This window comes from Amblyomma maculatum, chromosome 6, assembly GCF_055883805.1.
Source record: "Amblyomma maculatum isolate TAMU_Amacu chromosome 6, ASM5588380v1, whole genome shotgun sequence".
In the NCBI taxonomy this organism is placed as follows: domain Eukaryota; kingdom Metazoa; phylum Arthropoda; class Arachnida; order Ixodida; family Ixodidae; genus Amblyomma; species Amblyomma maculatum.
In genome coordinates, this window is record NC_139349.1 from 140,401,727 (window position 1) to 140,420,981 (window position 19,255).

The following is a 19,255-nucleotide window of genomic DNA, read 5'->3' on the forward strand; positions in this document are numbered from 1 at the left end:
GAGTTCACTAGCCTTGTCTCTTTAGGGAAATGATGTTCGATATGCGCGCAAATCTGTTTCCACGCAGTAGAGGCTACTCAGAAGACGTGCCAAGGAAAATAAATCATCCGGAGTTAAGCCTAGTTAGAGCGAACATACCGTGGAAAAGCGCAGATTGAATTACCCGCGTTAGAACACCTAAGCTGCGACGTCACAGTCTGGCGGACAAACCAAGCGTCAGGTACAACCAAGATTGTTGCCTGGCTCTAGCGTTTGCATTAGTACGTCTGCACGTAAGCGTTAGAACCGAACAGCAAATTTGCGTGGGAAATGAGTTCTTTTTCCAGTATGTATTCCTCCGCGGTTTGACGCCCGTGTTGTATAACGCCAGATAATGCTCAATGGAAAATGGCCATTACAAAAAGTAGGCAACGAATTTAAATCTAATACGGGTCAGCTACTGGAGGTAGGAAACAAAAATATTCAGTCAGTAATTGCTTCCCGAGTGCGAACTTTACTTGGCTAATGGACACAGCTCTTGCCCGGGGCGTTTCCCGCTCTCTCATTAAGCTCAGGCTAGGCAACGTACTCTTTCGATATTGATTTCGTTTTGCGTGCCAACTGCTGCTGGAGGCATTTGTCGTGCTTGATTTACCGTGCGTCTCTTATTGACTGTGGTCGGCGTATCGTGCGAAGCAATTACCTAGCTCGCTTCTGCCGCTGAAAGCATTTCGTGTTGGCTCAAACTTTCGGGCGCCATCAATGGACGGAAACGAATGTTCATTCGAAGTTTTTTTTTTTTCTTTCCTGTGTTGATGTTCACGTTTTTAAACTCCAAAAATGTGAGGGCAGTTCTATGATCCGCTGCCCCTCACCGCTCTGAGGGAAAGGCGAGTAAGGAACCATTATCCGCTATTCGGGAAAAGCCCATGCCAGCGTCAACATAGCGTCCCCCCCCTCCTCTCCTTCTGCCTTTTCTACGCCCAAAGTTGAATATTCTGTCGAAAATAATTGCCTTCGTGTCTTGCCCTTAATCCACGACTACATCCCTGTTAAACTTCATATTGTTGCATGTGATAGTGTGTTAGAGCTACGGAAATATATTTGCTCACAGCGTATCGGTGGCCAAATAAAAGCACAATTATTAAGCCGCTCGTAAATTTTCCTCTTTAGTGTCTGCAACTTCATCCAGTCTCATTTCTTGTGTTTTTTTTTTTTTCAGGGCAGCCAACGTACGTCAAAGTCAACATCTACGTCAACAGCATAGGACCAGTCAACGCCAACAGCATGGTAAGCTATTTCCGAACGAAAAACAGCACAAATCCAAAAGCGCTATTCCAAAGGCAAAAAAAAAAAAAAAAAACAGAGGTCATTTTACTCTTACTGCTTTGCGTTAGCGGCTCGAATGTCGCTACGCCCAAGCCATCGCTGAGACTTCCCAATCGTGGTGTAGGGCTGAAATGTTACATAAAATTAAAACGAGTAGCCTGTGTTACCCTTCCCACCCCTTCCCACCTTTGTATAAAACTACAGATAATTATCTTGCTCAACGATCCTCAGTACCTTTGAAATACTATGGACTGAAGTGTTGCATTATGTTGTTTCAAGTTATAAAACTCAATATAAAACTGAGTGCTTGTCTCAAACATTGTCAATATTCAGGCCTGAATTCTGGGAAGACGCAGTAAAAGGTTGTCAGTGAAACTTTTCCTATGTATTATAAGTGCCTTCTTCTTTAATCCGGGTAAAATTTTTAACTCTTGAGCTCTCCATTCGTCACATTATTTCTAAATTGGCCGAAATCGAAAACTGTAATATATGAACAATTTTGATTCGAATTTTAAAAACAACAGAGTTTTTATTTTAGTCGAAATCTTCTAAAATAATTCTTTACTACATTAGAGATGTCAGACATTAAAATAATTGCATTATTCTGAAAAACGTAAGAATAAATATAAAACTGAACGCATGTTTCTATATTATAGGGCTTCCCTTTAATGACTATGCCTCAGAGATTCGATTTAGTATTTCCTCAATTGAGTAAACTTTTATCTTATATGATATACAAAGCCTTCTCGATGCTCATGAAGTGGATTTCTGCTTGTCGGCAGGGCTGATGATAGATTTAAATGGAATAAATTTGCAATTTTTTTCCTATTTCATGAGAAAACGCAAGTGACAGTTGAACATTTTCGCTATCCTATGATTTTTTTCACTGTGGGGCGCAGTGGTATACAATCAAGTTCTTAATCATTGTCTGATTTCTCGCTTATTGAAAAAATTAACAATAAAATATACTTAAAGGCGATTTTTCTAATGTGCACCTAAGTCCATTCATAAGACAATGATTGACAGTGTAATAAATAGATTTGGTGGAATTATATATTTCTTTATGGAAGCAGCATGAATGAGTCGAGATAAAGAGTATTTTTGTCGACAGAGCTATCTGGTCCAAAGAAAACCAAATATTTGTGAGCTAGCAGCAGGGCTTCAAACTTGCAACTTTTGTTGCGAAAACAACGCTACGCTAGTCGCTGAGCCATTTCGTGGAGCCGTCAATGAGCTAAGGTGCGCATGCGCGAGGAGCGAGTGACGTCACACGGAGCACATCTGGAGAGCCGCGTCGGAGACACCGCTGACTCCTCCGCGGCGCGGTAAACCAGAGGTGCCTAAAGTCCCTTGATAATTTGAAAGTAGCGACACTCTCCTCCGCGCCGCGCTTTCCTCCTCGATTCTCCTCGCGCGGCGGCGGAGAGCGCTGCGCACGAAATGCTTTTTCTCCTTGACGCCCGCCGGCCGGCCGCAGCAGTGAGTGAAGCGCGAGCTTTTGGTCCAGGTCTGCGCTCCAGGAGTGCACAAAATTTTTGAAAAATTGCGAGAAAAGCATTGAGAATGCCGAAAGTAACGTTCATGAATTGATTGGTTCCTTCTTAGATCTGTTTGAATGGGGAATACTGATAAACAAAGCTTTCAGGCGAGTTCTGTGCTACAGACACTTTTTAAGTCTCATGATAAGGTTTTACTTTGTGCACTTAATCTAGTACTGCCTCTGACTTTGTGTTTGTTTTTTTAGAGCGTGAAATCTGTCACCGCGGTAAAACTTCAGAAAACGATCCAGGCTGGTGCTTTGAACTTCAAGATTAGAGAAGGTTAAAGCAGGACTTAGTCTATTTCGCTACTGTCAAGCTATCTCTCTAAGCATAGTATATGTCACGTGATCAACCATGAGATTGGATTATTGGTTAATTGTACATGTATTTCGATCAATTACTGGGCCAAATTAATTGATATTTAGCAATTGCAATGCGCGAGGAGCGAGTGACGTCACACGGAGCACAGCTGGAGAGCCGCGTCGGAGACACCGCTGACTCCTCCGCGGCGCGGTAAACCAGAGGTGCCTAAAGTCCCTTGATAATTTGAAAGTAGCGACACTCTCCTCCGCGCCGCGCTTTCCTCCTCGATTCTCCTCGCGCGGCGGCGGAGAGCGCTGCGCACGAAATGCTTTTTCCCCTTGACGCCCGCCGGCCGGCCGCAGCAGTGAGTGAAGCGCGAGCTTTTGGGCCAGGTCTGCGCTCCAGGAGTGCACAAAATTTTTGATAAATTGCGAGAAAAGCATTGAGAATGCCGAAAGTAACGTTCATGAATTGATTGGTTCCTTCTTAGAACTGTTTGAATGGGGAATACTGATAAACAAAGCTTTCAGGCGAGTTCTGTGCTACAGACACTTTTTAAGTCTCATGATAAGGTTTTACTTTGTGCACTTAATCTAGTACTGCCTCTGATTTTGTGTGTTTTTTTTTAGAGCGTGAAATCTGCCACCGCGGTAAAACTTCAGAAAACGATCCAGGCTGGTGCTTTGAACTTCAAGATTAGAGAAGGTTAAAGCAGGACTTAGTCTATTTCGCTACTGTCAAGCTATCTCTCTAAGCATAGTATATGTCACGTGATCAACCATTAGATTGGATTATTGGTTAATTGTACATGTATTTCGATCAATTACTGGGCCAAATTATATGATATTTAGTAAATTGCAATTAAAATCTAAATTTTAGCTGCAACATCGAAAGCTTAGGCCAAGTGTAATGGCACTGTGCTAGTTAGCGATCCGCGATAATCTGCGTTCATTAGTTAATTTTGTATAAAACCAAATTTTGAGCTGTTCCTTGCTGCTTCGAGGCAAGGAACAGGTTTGCCACGGCAGTCTTGATATGATGCTGATGGAGGAATTAAATAATTTTATGAGTACGGGGCCCCTCACTGACTTCGCGTGTGGTTAAAAAACAGCAGGGTGCACTGGGAGGAGTGGTGGGCCCTATTGCCGATACACTGAAGTTCTGGGGCAAGCATGCTGTGTTCTCATGCGCTGTGTAAAAGAGCTTGATTTAATTGAACGCAACAATCAAATAAAAAAATTACAAGGTGCAGATAGGTCTTCAACGTGCGGAAATGAGAAAGCATATAACTGCCAATTCATTAACTATCACTATCCTATCTATCACTATATCTACTAACGCCAGAGACCTATCGTAACTGTCACTATCCGCAACGAACACTATCACCTCACTATCCGGGCCTATTACTATAATTTACTATTATTATCCGTAACACTCACCATCATTACCTATCACTATTCATAACCATCACTATTTAATCTGATGCCGTCCCATGACCACTGATATACTTCAATTTTCATTGACTTACGTTGTCAGTCATATCTCTATTATCTCATAATATCTGACGAGACAACTATACATTGACTTTTAATTCTTATACTTTCTTGTTTTCTCATAAATGGAGGTGGGAAAAGAGCAAGCCACAGAAATAACTGACTACTATCAGCGCGAGGTTCATGTCTCTGTCGAGGAGGCTTCCTTTACTTCAGGACAGGTCGGTGAGAGAAAATTGATGGAACTGCGTTTGGCCTGATTTTTTTTTTCGGGTTCGTGTAATATTGGCGGCTCAAACTGGTCTTCAGTGAAATGTAGCTGGAACATAGAGCGATGAGATAATTACTCAGGTTAGGTAAAAAAAAAAATCTTCTTGCATACAATTGAAATGAGTACTATGTTACAGTGTTAACAATTGTGGCTCGCAAAATGTTCCCCTATTTTTACATAATAACTATAATCATTATTGATTGTTTAAGTTTCGTAAATACAGAAAATTTATGCAATGATTCCGGCTGATTTGACATCGATGGGATAACTTTTCTCGCAATAAATGAATACGCGGAATCGCGCTTTTAGAGCTCCAGCTTTGAAAGCGAAGGTAACCTGCCAACGCCTAATAGTCATGGTCAAAGTGAAGCGTGTGTGATCATATGAACACCTCCTGCACATTGGCCGTATCCCTGATAAAACGAACGCATATTTTTTAGCCCACGCGTGCGTCGAAGCATGGCAAGACACATTCAAGAATTGAAAAAAAAAATGCCATACGACCTAACTAGTGCAGATTACCCGCAATACCTCGGGTTTACTTGCCAAAGAGTTTTTCAGGGCCAGCATTCATTGCTCCCGAGTAACCGACGCACACTACAAGTAAAAGCTGGAAAGGCTAGCTCCTCTACAAGCCCGAATTTTGACTTTTAGTGAAGGAGGCCAGGGATCCTAGCATAATCGCAACAAATGCAATCGAGAGACTGTAATTTTCCAGTTATTTCTGACAGCAAAAAGCAGATTTTAGCGCCCTGTTTCTGACTGTACAGAAGTCGAAGCGTGTTAAATGATGAAGCCTTGGAGCCTCGCAGAATATTCAGCATGCTGCAGAGGACAACCTTATTTTTATACAATGAACATGCTGCCGCCGCAAATATATTGAGCAGCAAGCAGGAATAAAAAACGCAGCGTCAGGTGACGCGTTATTACGGGGAGTGAGGAAGGCACCCGACGTCGCAAACAACTCTGTTGTTTCTAGGAATAAACGTCTTTCGACTAATCTTGTGAATCCATTGACTCGTGCGCAAGCCGTCACGCTTGCCTTGAGATATCATGTATACCGCATGACCATCTTCAGGCCGCTTGCTGCAGTTGTACGCGCAACAGCATGGCATAGAGCTTGCACGCTGCAATAAAAGCACAGCGCGCAATATTCGCTCGCAGAGACTAGGAGCAAAATGGCGCGAAGGAAAAAGAAAACACAAGGAAAACGCCGGTCGCGCGTCGGTTTCCAATGGCAACGGCAGGAAGACCAATCGTCGCTCAGGAAATCGGGCGGAGAGCCGGCCTTCAGCGAAGGGGCGCGCAAGGGGCGAGGAGGGGGCGAGGAGGTAGCGCGGCGGCGGCAAAGTTCAATCGTTGGCGTAACTTTCAAAGTATCAAGGGGTTTTAGAGGTGCCTAAGGCTCCTTTATTTTCTTAAAGCTAGGGACAACTACACGAGCGCCCTCTCGAGGGGTCCAGGGGGCAGCGCTAGCAGACGACACGCCGCAATCTTTCGTGCATACCACGTACTCATGAAGCCGCGCTCGGTGGACACATAAACCGGTTAATTCAACAGATTTGTGCCCTCTCCTACTCAAGAAGCTTCAAAATACAGGAATAATAACTTAAACATGCGTGTACAGCATAAACGCAAAAAAAAACGCGTGCCAGCTCATTCTTCTCAACCATTCGCCTCAGTACAGCGGTTAGTAAACTGTTAATTAATTATGCTTTGAAATTAGTAGCGAACTTGAAGTAGAAGCGATATTTCAGTAAACTTATTGGGCTCGCTTCCCTACTAAAAATAAGTAGACTACGAGTTTCCTGCAACTTTTGGGAACGTCCTTGCTCACAGAGCTCGAATGAAATATGGACGTCATTGCGTTTGTAACCATTCGGGTATACTCCGATTCATACACTTTTTTTTTGGCTCGAGTTTATTTTGTTTGCACAGCATTCCGATAGCTTATTTTGGAGAAAAAGACAGATTCTCTGCAGCTGCGCATTGCGAACGCATGTATATCTTCCAACAACTACAAAAACAAAAATCGGGAATGATGCGATGCAAAGCTCACGGATAATCTTTTCTCACTTTTCTATTCTTTATTTGCTGTATATTAATTTTATTATAGCTTTCCGGGCAATAAAGTCACCAGTAATCTTGGATGGCGCCTTTTGAAACTTGATGAGTTCCTCTGCGCGTTCACCGAATTTGTTTAAATTCGATGCAACTCCACGAGGCTAATCCGTTAAAACAATGGCTGAATAGTGTTTCACACACACGGTTGTTTTTACTCTTTTTATGGTATAAATTTTTGTTTTTTTTTTTTAATTTTATACACCAATATTTAGGATAGGCAAATATTGACTTCCCACTTCGATCACTTTGACACCTTGCACCCTCCTCTTTTTCCTATGTTTCATTTTTCATTTATAACCATTAACTGATCAATTGTACGAACCAAATGTTCATAATAAGCATTATCAGACATATCCTTTTCATTCTGAGCATTCTGACACCATTGTTTCCACGCGTTATATTGCAGTCCTGATCTGTTTGAGGAACGTAAGGGGGCGCGAAACGGCAGTGACTTTTCACTAAACATCGACAGTACAATAGCTACATAGTAATAGCGTTCTTGATATTTTGCTCATGAAATAGCATAATCCCAAGCAAAGGCCATCCCGGGTAAGCGAACGGCTTTTTAAGCAGACAGAAATCACTTCGCATATTCGGGTGTTTTTCGTGGCCATGAAAATCTTTCACCCAATTTCATGAGGCCACAGCTTCCTTCTGTTGGTATTATCGTCACCGCGAGGAATGGGAAATTTCTTTTTCGCATCTTCTGCACGGTTTCCACAGCCGAAAGCACAGCAGCCCGGCGCAGCCGCATGTCATGCACGCTTCAAGATTCGAGTTCAGAGATTTTATTCTTGCGTCCGCCTAATCATTCAGTACTGCATACACACTCCTAAAAATGCAATAGAGGCTTGTGAACTACTTTTTGCTTAACTCGGCCAATATCATGCTAGCAAGCGCAGATCACCGTGCATTACAGCGCTACAGCGAGCACCGCTGGACCTTTTGGGCGGAGCTTGGCGGCGAAGAGTTCACGTGCAGCCAACTGGCCTATTGGAGGAAGGGGCGGCTTGATCAAGATCTATCGCTACTTTGAAAAATAAAGGAGCCCTAAAGGTGCCGCCGCCGCCGCCGCAGCGTTCGCCGCAGATCATGAAGGAAGGAAACAACTAAGGAAAGGCCCTTGCCATTCCCAATGCATTGGAGAAAGTGTGGCGGAAGTGACGTCAAAATTTAGGGTTAGCCAAGTCGGGCCATTAGCAACGGCGACGCTGCTGCTATGAAAACTCGGGCCACTAGCAACAGCGTTGCTAAGGGCCCTAGCTACGTGAGCGTCGCGGAGAAAGAGAATGCGGAGGGTAAAGGAGGAGGAGAGACGTTGCAGCGTCCGGTCGCGGCGCGGCCGCGCCGGCTTCAAAAAAAGATTACGTCAGGGCCTCTCCTAAGTTCTTTGCTTCCTCCATGCCGCATATGCTGCCTCCGCAATTCTACTCGGGATAGCCATTGGTCAAACGGCCAATTTTAAGGCGAGAGCCTTTATTGCCTCATCGTTCGTCGTGAACAAAAGCGTCCGCGTTTCACGACGGAACTGGAAGTCTAACAAAAACACACTAACGCCATTGAGGCCCAACTAATTTTAGTAGCGGTAGTGGTGGTAATAATGAACCTAACTACCAAATTTGGCAACGACACAATGATTAGTTCATTAGTTAACGATCATTAATCACTTTGGACGTCAAAATTGCACGGACGTCTTTATAGTCGAAGGGAAGTGACGTCACGGCCATCGAATTAGTAATTGCAACGGCTGCTACTGGGTGGCGCCACCAGTCTGCCCAGCAGCCCTGCGGTGTGAGAGGGGGCAGGACCTATTCTTCCACCGTGGGCAGGACAAGATGATTGATGGTAGAGTTACTATATAGGCTTTCAGGCCCACACCGACGGAATTACTGTGACTTCGCTCCTGTAGACGGATATGATTGCGGCGCCTGCCACGGGGTGGCAGGCGCGCGACATGAAAGGGGCGGGGCGAGATGATTAAGATTGCGCTTGCTTTGTCAGTAGTCTGCCTGGTGCGAACATGGGCTTTCGCCCCTCCACACTTTAGACAGTTAGCGTGTCCCCTGAACTTCTTTGTTTTTTTTTTTGAAATGGCAAAACCAACGCTTTTCACCTGTAGGGGCATACGATTACTTTCGGAGAAAATTACTGTCTATCTAGCAACACTAAGCAACAACTCTGTGTAGATATATTTGCCCACTACATGTAAAAATTTCATTAAAACAAAACGGTCATTTGACTTCGATGTCTGTACGTGATTTAATGCATAATAAAACAGGGGTAGGTTGCATTTACTTGTAAGGAGACAGACTAATACATGGAGGGGTTGAGAGACATTCGCACATAATTCACGAGCACTCCAGGTAGCGCCACACAATTTCGCGTTGCATATAGATGCATGTGCTAGCAAAGTTGAAGGCTAGCTCAAGATAAGGATTCGAACCAGAGACATAAATACGTCCATCAGTAGGCCTTCACATCAAGGACCCATAAACCCCGTGGTGCATGACAATTTACCCGTAATACGTAAATAAACTCACCGAATACAATAACCGCAGAAAGGACCTAATTAGTGACCGGAAACTTCATTCGGAAACTATTTAACCTCTAGAATATTTATTTAAGATGCAGCGCAGCGCAAAGGACGGGACACAGAGACACAAGAAAGCACAAACACTAGGCGCTGACTATCAACTGAGGTTTATTGCAAAAAGGCAGAGATTATATAGCGAAGATACCTGGGGGTGGAACATCCATAAAGATAGTGCTTAGTCACTGGCCGTCAGAAGATAGTCACGTCCCTAAGTTAAAACATTTGCTAATGGTTGAAATTTTGGTGAAAAACAGCTCACTAAGGCCCTCTACACCTTGATTTTTACCTTTTACGTTTTATAGATTTTACCGGTATTGCCTTTCATATCCCATTATTGTTAATCTATTGTTTACCTTGTGTTCCATCGACGGCTGTTTTTCACCACAAGTTTGAATTTTTAACTTTTACGTTTTATAGATTTTACCGTTATTGCTTTTCCTCGTCATCTTCCTTTGCTGTTAATCTATTGTTTATCTTGTTTTCCATGAATGGCTGTTTTTCACCAAAATTTCAACTTTTTTAACTTAGGGACGTGACTATCTTCTGACGGCCGGTGACTGAGCACTATCTTTATCGATGTTCCACCCCCCGGCGTCTCCGCTATATAATCTCTGCCTTTTTGCAATAGACCTCAGTTGATAGTCAGCGCCTTGTGTTCGTGCTTTCTTGTGTCTCTGTGTCCCGTCCTTTGCGCTGTTCCTTAATTACGCAAAACCAACTAGCCCGCCAACTTGCCCCTAGAATATATTGATTGCGCACTCATACACGTAAGCTGTCGTGTCTCAGCTGAATTTAATTATAAGACATTTAAAGAAAATAGTGCTCATTGGAGACTGCTTGGAACAATAAATGTGGAAGAAGCCGCGCAGCGCTTTATATCTATCGAAATTTATATCTCCTGTCCCCCGAACATATTGTCACGACTGAAGTCAGAGGAAGCCGTGAGAGTACACGTAGCCGAGGACCCGAGAATAAGGTCGGCTTGTCGTTCCGAACGCAGAGTCACAGAGTCCAGCACCAGCGCGCCGCTCGTGCCAACCACCGCTTCGTCGTCGTCGGCCCCAAAAACGGCTGTCGCGCGGCGCTAGGCACGTGGCAATATCCCCCCCCCCCCCCCCCCCCGTGAAAGAAAACATCGTCCCGATGACAAGGTTAGAGGAGAAAAAAAGTTAGGCGTGAGGTGAACTGTACAATAACGCAGGGTTTCACTTGCAGGGAACGCTCAGTCACGCGAAAAGTACGGCTTTAAGCGCACCACATGCACAATTTCAGGCCGCTGGCGTCGAACACTGGCGGTCAGAGTTCCATCTGGAATGACTTCGTAATTGACGTTGTTTAAGCGGCGCAGGACTTTATAGGGTCCGAAATAGCAGTGGAGTAGTTTCTCGCTCACGCCTTTGTGGCGCACGGGGGTCCACACCCACACTTGGTCCCCTGGTTCGTAGTGGGCCTCCCTGTGCCGAAGGTTATAGTGTCGAGCGTCGGTGGCATGCTGCTCCTTGATGTGCAAGCGGGCCAGCTGACGGGCTTGCTCGGCCTGTTCTGCGAAATGGGCGGCGTCGGGTTCGACCGCTTCTTCCCCGCACGGGAGCATCGCGTCCAGCATCGTGCGGGCCTCTCTGCCATATACGAGACGGAACAGCGTAAACTTCGTGGTTTCCTGCGGCGCCGTATTGTAGGCGAAGGTGACATACGGCAGGATCTCGTCCCACATTTTATGCTCAACGTCGATGTACATTGAGATCATGTCCGCCAATGTTTTGTTTAGTCGTTCCGTTAATCCATTTGTCTGAGGGTGATACGCTGTTGTGCGATGTTCGGTGTGGCTGAGAGTTAAGGTGTCCCGCAGTAGCCGAGCTGTAAACGCCTTTCCGCGGTCAGTAATGATGGTCGACGGTGCACCGTGTCTGAGCACAATGTCGCTCATAAAGAATCGAGCAACTTCGCCGGCGGTACCTCGGGCAAGGGCCTTCGTTTCAGCGTAGCGTTTTAAGTAGTCTGTGGCGACTACGATCCACTTGTGTCCGTTCGAGGATAAAGGAAATGGGCCTAAAAGGTCCATGCCCACTTGCTCGAAGGGTGTGAGGGGTGGTTCAATAGATTGTAACATTCCGGATGGCTTGAGCGTGGGTTTTTTTCGCCGCTGGCACTGTCGACAAGTCTGTACGTAACGTCTAACGCTCGGAGAAAGATGTGGCCAGTAGTAGTTCTGCCGGACTCGGTTTAGGGTGCGTGCAAAGCCAAGATGCCCTGAAGTTGGTTCGTCGTGGCAGGCCAGGAGGATTTCGTGCCTTAGATCAGCTGGTATGACTAGCAGGTATGTTTTCGCACTCGACATAGAATTCTTCTTATAAAGCACCCCATTGCCGAGGCAATACGACGACAACTCCCGAGCAAGGTACCGGGGTATTGTAGGATGCCCACCTTCAAGATGGTCAATAATCAGTCGCAGCTCGCCGTCGGCACGCTGTTTGCAGGCGAGATCGGACGTAGTGACTGCTCCGAGGAAGCTATCGTCGTCGGTGGCATCTGACGAAGGAGGGAAGACGGGCGCGCGTGACAGGCTATCAGCATCGGTGTGCTTCCGACCACACTTATAAATAACATCAAAATCGAACTCCTGTAGGCGCAATGCTCAATGTGCTAAGCGGCCACAAGGATCCTTTAAGTTTTTCAGCCAACACAACGAGTGATGGTCAGTGATGACGCGAAACGGTCGGCCATATAGGTACGGGCGGAACTTGGCAGCGGCCCATACTACCGCCAAACATTCTTTTTCAGTGGTGGAATAGTTACACTCAGTACGGGAAAGTGCACGGCTGGCGTGGGCAAATACTTTCTCGACCCCGTCTTGGTGCTGAACTAGAACGGCACCAAGGCCGACGTTGCTCGCGTCCGTGTGTAATTCTGTGTCGGCATCATCATCGAAATGTGCCAGGATCGGGGGTGACTGGAGCCGGCGTCGTAACTCGTCGAAAGCCATCTGCTGCTCGGCGCCCCAGGAAAATGATGTGTCATCTCGAGTCAGGAGAGTCAGAGGGCTGGCCATCTGTGCAAAGTTTTTGATAAAGCGACGATAATAGGAGCACAGCCCCAAAAACCGTCGGAATGCTTTTTTGTGGACGGGGAAGGGAAAGGCAGCAACGGCAGCAAGTTTCTCAGGGTCAGCTCGGATGCCATCAGCACTCATGATGTGCCCAAGAAACTTCAATTCGGTGAACCCGAAGTGGCACTTTTGAGGCTTGAGAGAAAGGTTGGCAGACCGGACAGCTTCGAGAACAGTTCTCAGGCGGCGCAGGTGTTCCGTGAACGTCGGTGAAAAAATTATCACGTCGTCGAGATAAACAAGGCACGTCTGCCACTTAAGACCTGTGAGCACAGTGTCCATCATCCGCTGGAAGGTGGCAGGAGCACACCAGAGCCCGAACGGGAGGACGCGGAATTCATAGAGCCGATCTGGTGTTACGAAGGCAGTTTTTTCACAGTCCTTCTCATCAACTTCAATTTGCCAATAACCACTCCTGAGGTCAATGGAGGAGAAGTACTTGGCTCGGCGAAGTCGGTCGAGAGAGTCATCAATCCGTGGCAACGGATAGACGTCTTTCTTTGTCATACTGTTAAGTTTCCGATAGTCAACGCAGAAACGAAGTGTTCCGTCTTTCTTTTTAACGAGGACTACAGGCGACGACCATGGGCTGCTTGAAGGTTGAATGACGCCATCGGCGAGCATCTCCTTGACTTGCTGTTGGATAGCGTCTCTCTCCCGAGGCGACACACGATAGGGCTGCTGATGGATGGGTCGAGTGCCTTCATGCGTGATAATCCGGTGTTTAATGACCGACGTTTGCTGCACTTTAGATGAAGACGTGAAGCACACACGAAACTCCAGCAATAGATCTCGGAGTTGCCTCTTTTCAACGGAGGAAAGGCTAGAATTGATGTCGACAGCGTGTACGGCATCATCCGGTTCAGTGCTAGGCGCAGCTTCCTCTGAAGCAAAACATTCGGCGACTTCGTGCAGATGGTCGACGTAAGCAATGGCAGTGCCACGGAACAGATGTCGATGTTCATTGGAGAAATTGGTGACAAGTACCTCCGTCTCTTTTCCACGAAGGAAACAAAGACCTCTTGCCACAGAAACTCCCAAGGCGAGTGAGAGGGAGACATTAGGCTCAACAACCCGGAGGCCGTGATGTGGCTCGTCACAAGTAACTCTGGCGAGGATGCTGGCGCGTGGCGGCACTGTGAGGCTATCATCGGCGACTCGCAGCGTGGAGTGGGACCCGCGGTACTCATGCCTTTCAGTGGCCAGTTTGGCGGAAAACGTCACCAAGCGGTTCGGTAGATCTATAGTGGCACCGTGCTCACGAAGGAAGTCGATGCCAAGAATAACATCACGAGAGCATTCGCGTAGAACGAGAAAAGTCGCAACAAATGTGCAGCCTCGCACCGTAACCCGGGCTGTACACATACCCAGTGGTGCAACCACATGTCCGCCTGCCGTACGTATGTCTGGTCCGTTCCATGGCGTCATCACCTTTTTCAGTGTCCTTGTAAGACGCCCGCCAGGAATAGAATAATCGGCTCCCGTATCAACTAAAGCGCTGACCTCCTTCGTGTCGACGATAATAGGGATGTCCAGGGAGACCCGGCCAAGACCAGGGCCTGTCGACGTCGGTTCGGAGTGAAGTGAGCGGTGTGGTGGCGGAAGCTGGACGGCGGTTGGGTGGTCGGCGTCGGGACAATTCAATGTCGACGGCAGGTCGGAGTGAAGCAAGCGGTGCGGCGACGGAAGCTGGGCGGCAGTTGTGTGGTCTGCGTCGGGGCGATTTAAGCGACACGGCGGTGATAACTGGGCGGCGATGCGGACGACGTCGGGGCGATCTGGTCTGTGCGGCGAAAACTGGACAGGAATTCGGCGTTCGACGTCGGGGCGAATCGAGCGGTGCGGCGGTGGAAGCTTTACAGCGAATCGGTGTGCGGCGGCCTCGCCCCAAAGGTCGCCGGAGCTAGTTTTCCCGATGAGGGCTCGAGGAACCATGGCGTCCAGCGGTATACCGTGACCCAGAGGGTGAAGAGCGACGAGGCGAAGGCGAGCGCGACTCGCGACGAGGAGAATGTGGCAGACTGGCGGGTGACGTACGCTGGCGGGTGACGTACTCGGCGATGTCCTGAGGCCGCTGACCAGGCCGTGGACGAGGGCTGTCGGGGGAAAATCCCCTAAGGCCCATCTGACGATAAGGGCACTGCCGGTACAGGTGACCTGCCTCGCCACAGTGGTAGCAGAGAGGGCGGTTATCTGGAGCGCGCCAGAGATCAGTTTTCCGGGGCGCCTGGTGCGGATCTGCCCGAAGGGGCAGCGGTGCCGCAGCGTGCACATCGACCTGAGGTTGCGTGTAAGGCGAAGGGGTAGGTAGCAGGGCTGGGCGGCGTGTGACATCAGCATAAGTTATCCGCTCGGCGGGGCCCGGGGGTGGTGGTGGAACGACTGTACTTGTTGGTGGCGTGAGTGCGTTCTGGACCTCCTCACGGATGATGCTGGCCAGGGAAGCTACGCCAGGAGTAAATGATCCATGAACTTTCTGGAGCTCCTCGCGAACAACGGTGCGAATGAGGTCGCGAAGGGAGCTCATATCTGCCCCGGGATTGTAGTCGGTTCGGTCAGACGGCGGTAGTGTGGAGATGGAATTCAGCCGACCGTACTGGCTGCAACGCTGCTGTAGCAGTTTCTCCATGGTCACAGCTTCAGCCAGAAACGCCGCGACGGTGGTGGGCGGGTTCCGCACGGGGCCAGAAAAAAGCTGTTCTTTGACGCCGTGCATCAGGTGCCGAACCTTCTTCTCCTCACTCATAGACGGGTCGGCGCGATGGCAAAGGCGCATAACGTCTTCAACGTACATTGCGACCCCCTCGTTCTGACGCTGAACTCGAGAGGTCAGGGCACGCTCGGCATTCTCTCGGCGGTCACTGTTGTCGTACGTACCGAGGAGCTGACTTCGGAAGGCCGGCCACATAGAGAATGTGGCCTCGCGGTTCTCGAACCATGTCCGAGCAGCGTCTTCAAGGCTGAAGTAGACGTTCCGCATTTTCGCAGCGTCGTCCCAGCCGTTAAACGTCGCGACCCTTTCATAGTGAGCCAGCCAGTCCTCGGCGTCTTCAAACTGCTCACCGTGAAATGGTTTAGGGGTACGTGGGGTCTGAAGGATGAGATAGGACGAAGGGGTGGAAGGGACAGTCATGGTACGGGCGGGCGGTGTCGTTGCCACAGCCAGAGTCTCTTCGTCAAGAGGGAGGGCCTCGGGGGACAAGCCTCGGAGCCGTCGGCTGGTACGGTGAACAGGAGTGGTCACGAGAGGCGGCCGCGTAGGGTCGTCCGCAGGAGAAGGGATCATCGATGGCACCTCCACCAGCGTCACGACTGAAGTCAGAGGAAGCCGTGAGAGTACACGTAGCCGAGGACCCGAGAATAAGGTCGGTTTGTCGTTCCGAACACAGAGTCACAGAGTCCAGCACCAGCGCGCCGCTCGTGCCAACCACCGCTTCGTCGTCGTCGGCCCCAAAAACGGCTGTGGCGCGGCGCTAGGCACGTGGCAATATTAAAAAAAATGGCGAGGCGAGACTGAGATGCGGGAGATCTTCTGTGGCCAACATCAGGCGAAGAGTCCAATCGTTTAGAAGTAACAGCTGTACAGTAGATAAGCTTGCCTAATTTGAACTCCTGGTTTATTGGAACTGGTGCCTCCATGACGTTCGTCCCAAAGGAAGCTGAAATAAAAACAAAAAAACAATTTCGGACGTCGGAGGCTTCTTAAACGTCATTCAGTGGTTCTCAGGCCTCTTCGCCGTTCAGTACAGTAGGAAAAAACTGCTTTTCTAGCAGGTGGAGAGGGCGCTTGAAACTTTTGAAGCTTGTACTCAGTTGAATTCTTACTGCAACAAATTATCTTTAAAACAATAGTGGTATTTCTTTGAATTACGCAAGTAATATCTCTTGTTTAACACTCGCACCTTGTACTCTGCGCGGTTCTTACCCCATGTGAGGCTTGGAGTTTCTTCACTCCTATGGGGCTATTCTTAAAGTTTTTTTTTTTACGCTTTTCGCAGAAGACTGAGAAACTGGTATTCAGGCTTTCCGTCTGATTTCCATATGTTGACTCCCCGAAGCGATTATTGTCATGGGCAGTCTACGAGGGGCTCCGGCTGCGGCACTTGGTGTTCAAGAAAACGCTAGGTGATGATAAGCCTCTGTGTACATATACTGGCACAAATATGTTCATCACTCCAAAAGGTCTGTTACCCAGCAACGCTCTCTCCAGAGCTTCTGAACATGTGGCTCCACAGCCAAAGCAACAATTGCAGCCAGTTCTTAACCAAGAGCGCACCAAAAACTCTGCCCTTCAGAATACACGCCTATATAGTATTTGCTCCCCCCGGAACAGGCCTATGTTAAGTTACGGGGCCATTAGCCTGATCAAAGCTCCCGGAAGCGTTCGAAATGTCCCTCGGGTTCTCCAGTGTGGGAGGAATAGTCAACTGTCATTGGGGCATAGTGGCCAGCTGAGCACGTTATGACGCGGCCGTGTGGCATTAGTCGTTCTCGTGCCCACTCTGGGGTCGCTAGACAGCCACGGCGACATATACTACTGCGTAGAAGCGGGGAGCGTTCACTTTAACAAGTAGCGCAGTAAGATGAGCCTTCACGTCCCTGCGGATTTGTAAAAATGTACAGAGGCCATGTTTATGCAAACTCATTTGTCAACATCCCGCTTCAATGCACGGTACGATGGAGGACATAGCATTATTTTCGAGTCCCGGCACGGGCCTTTAACAGGCTTGGAAATGCAAATGAACGTGAGAAGATTGTTCGATTTCATCTTTTGTTTTTTAACTCGTCCCAAGCAGCCGAGATAGAATGAGGAGATGCAATGCTCATCAAAGCATGGAGCGCTATAACTATTGAAACTTCGGGTGGTTACAAATATATTTCGGAATAAGGTAAGGCACGTGGACGGAGCTGGCGCTCTTCCAAAGCATAACGCTGCGAAAAAGACAAAAGACAAGGCGAACAAATTCACAGCACCATCACTGGTCCTCTTCATGTGCCCTTCTACTTTGGTGCTGCTTTCAGGTGTTTGATATTTTTTTCTCCTTGCTCGGAGGAGAACTGAAAAAAAAAAATATTCAAAACTACGCAATGTACTGAACTTTTCAATCGGCACAGTCTCTCCCAAAACAAGACCAGCGCTCCCCGGCAGCCTTTCTAGTAGTACTGCGTATACCCAAGGAAGTCGTTTGAAGTTTGTCTCTGAGACAGAGTAAGTTTCCGCTTCCAAAGACATTTTGCGAACAGTCACACCCACGCAAACATTGCTGCTCTTCTGAGGCGACGATAGGACGCCGTTGCGCGGAGAGCACTTGCGACATTTGGCAGTTTCTCCGCAGAGAAGCGAGTCAGCCAGGTGGGTTCGGAGCTATCTTGCAGCCTCTATGAGATTCCGCGGGCCGCAGTCGCCCGCCGGCTTTATTGGTGTGAGGCCAGTAGGAAGCAACGAAGCCGCCGAATTTTGCCTTCCTACCGGAGCCTGTCGCCAATACAGTGCGGACGAGAAAAGAGACAAGGCCTCGGTACGAAGTGCGCACCATTTAAAATCGCTGACGGTTTCTAGCAAGGTGGCTGCCGCTTCATCAGAATTCGGCGGGCACTCTGTTGCTGCAACCTCTGTTCCATGCGGCCATCCTATTTTGCATTGCGTAGCGTAGGCATCATGCGCTTCCAGAGTTTCCCTGTGTATCTTTCCACGGGCCTGAAAGCTTTTCTGGCCTCCCACAAAGAGTATAGAGTACAACCCTTTCCATTCCTCAGGTTTCAATCACTACACGCTTGCCTACAACCTACGCAATCTCAACGTACTTTCCTAACTTTGCGTGACTTGTAGTTGGGTTTCCCTTCTTGTAATAAAAGTACGATAGAGAAGGCGCTGAAAGCTTGAAGGTTCTACTATGCTGCCACGGTAGCACAGACATACCTTTTTCATCTTTTGTTTTTCAAGCCAGTAAAATGTCAGAATTGCAGAGATAGAAGAGACTCGGCGGTGTAGTCCGCCTCCCTTTTTTTCTGCTCTCTTTTCGGTTTCTTCTACTTTTGAAAGTAGGGTGAATATGGCTCCATTTATTTATTTCCCAGTTAGCATAAAATGATCATCTCGTTTTGGCTATCACGTATATGCCCGTTATCAAAATAGACGCTTAATAGCAGTAAAACATGATTTAAAAATTGAGTTTTCACGTCACTCGGTTCTGCCTCATGACATCCGTACTGAAAAAAATTCTGTGGTTACCATTGTAAAGCGAATGGTGGATCGTCGTTCGTGTATACCATAAGATTCACGTTTTTATTTTATTTCATTTTTATTTCCTTAAATACCCCCTTACATTAAGGGATGGGGTTAACATGAGAAAGCAAAACATTTTTCTTTTCATGATGACAGGTGAAATGTAACTTTATCTAGGAAGGTTGTTGGGCAGCTGATGGCTGCAATTTCATGGAGAAGGTCGTTCCAGTCGCTTGCTATTTGGGGGAAAAATGACTTGGAAAATGTAGTCGTAGGGGCATGCTGGCGTG

At 47.8% G+C, this 19,255-nt stretch overlaps 1 protein-coding gene across 4 annotated transcripts in view; it reads left to right on the forward strand.

The window, feature by feature from the left end:
- LOC146186889 (glycine receptor subunit alpha-2-like) overlaps positions 1 to 19,255 on the forward strand; it is a 149,611-nt gene that overhangs the window by 103,967 nt on the left and 26,389 nt on the right. For all 4 annotated transcript variants that reach the window (XM_084607485.1, XM_084607483.1, XM_084607484.1 and 1 more), the window contains exon 3: positions 1,202 to 1,269. In XM_084607485.1, the coding sequence (XP_084463611.1) occupies positions 1,202 to 1,269 (68 nt within the window). The remainder of the gene's footprint in view (positions 1 to 1,201; positions 1,270 to 19,255) is intronic.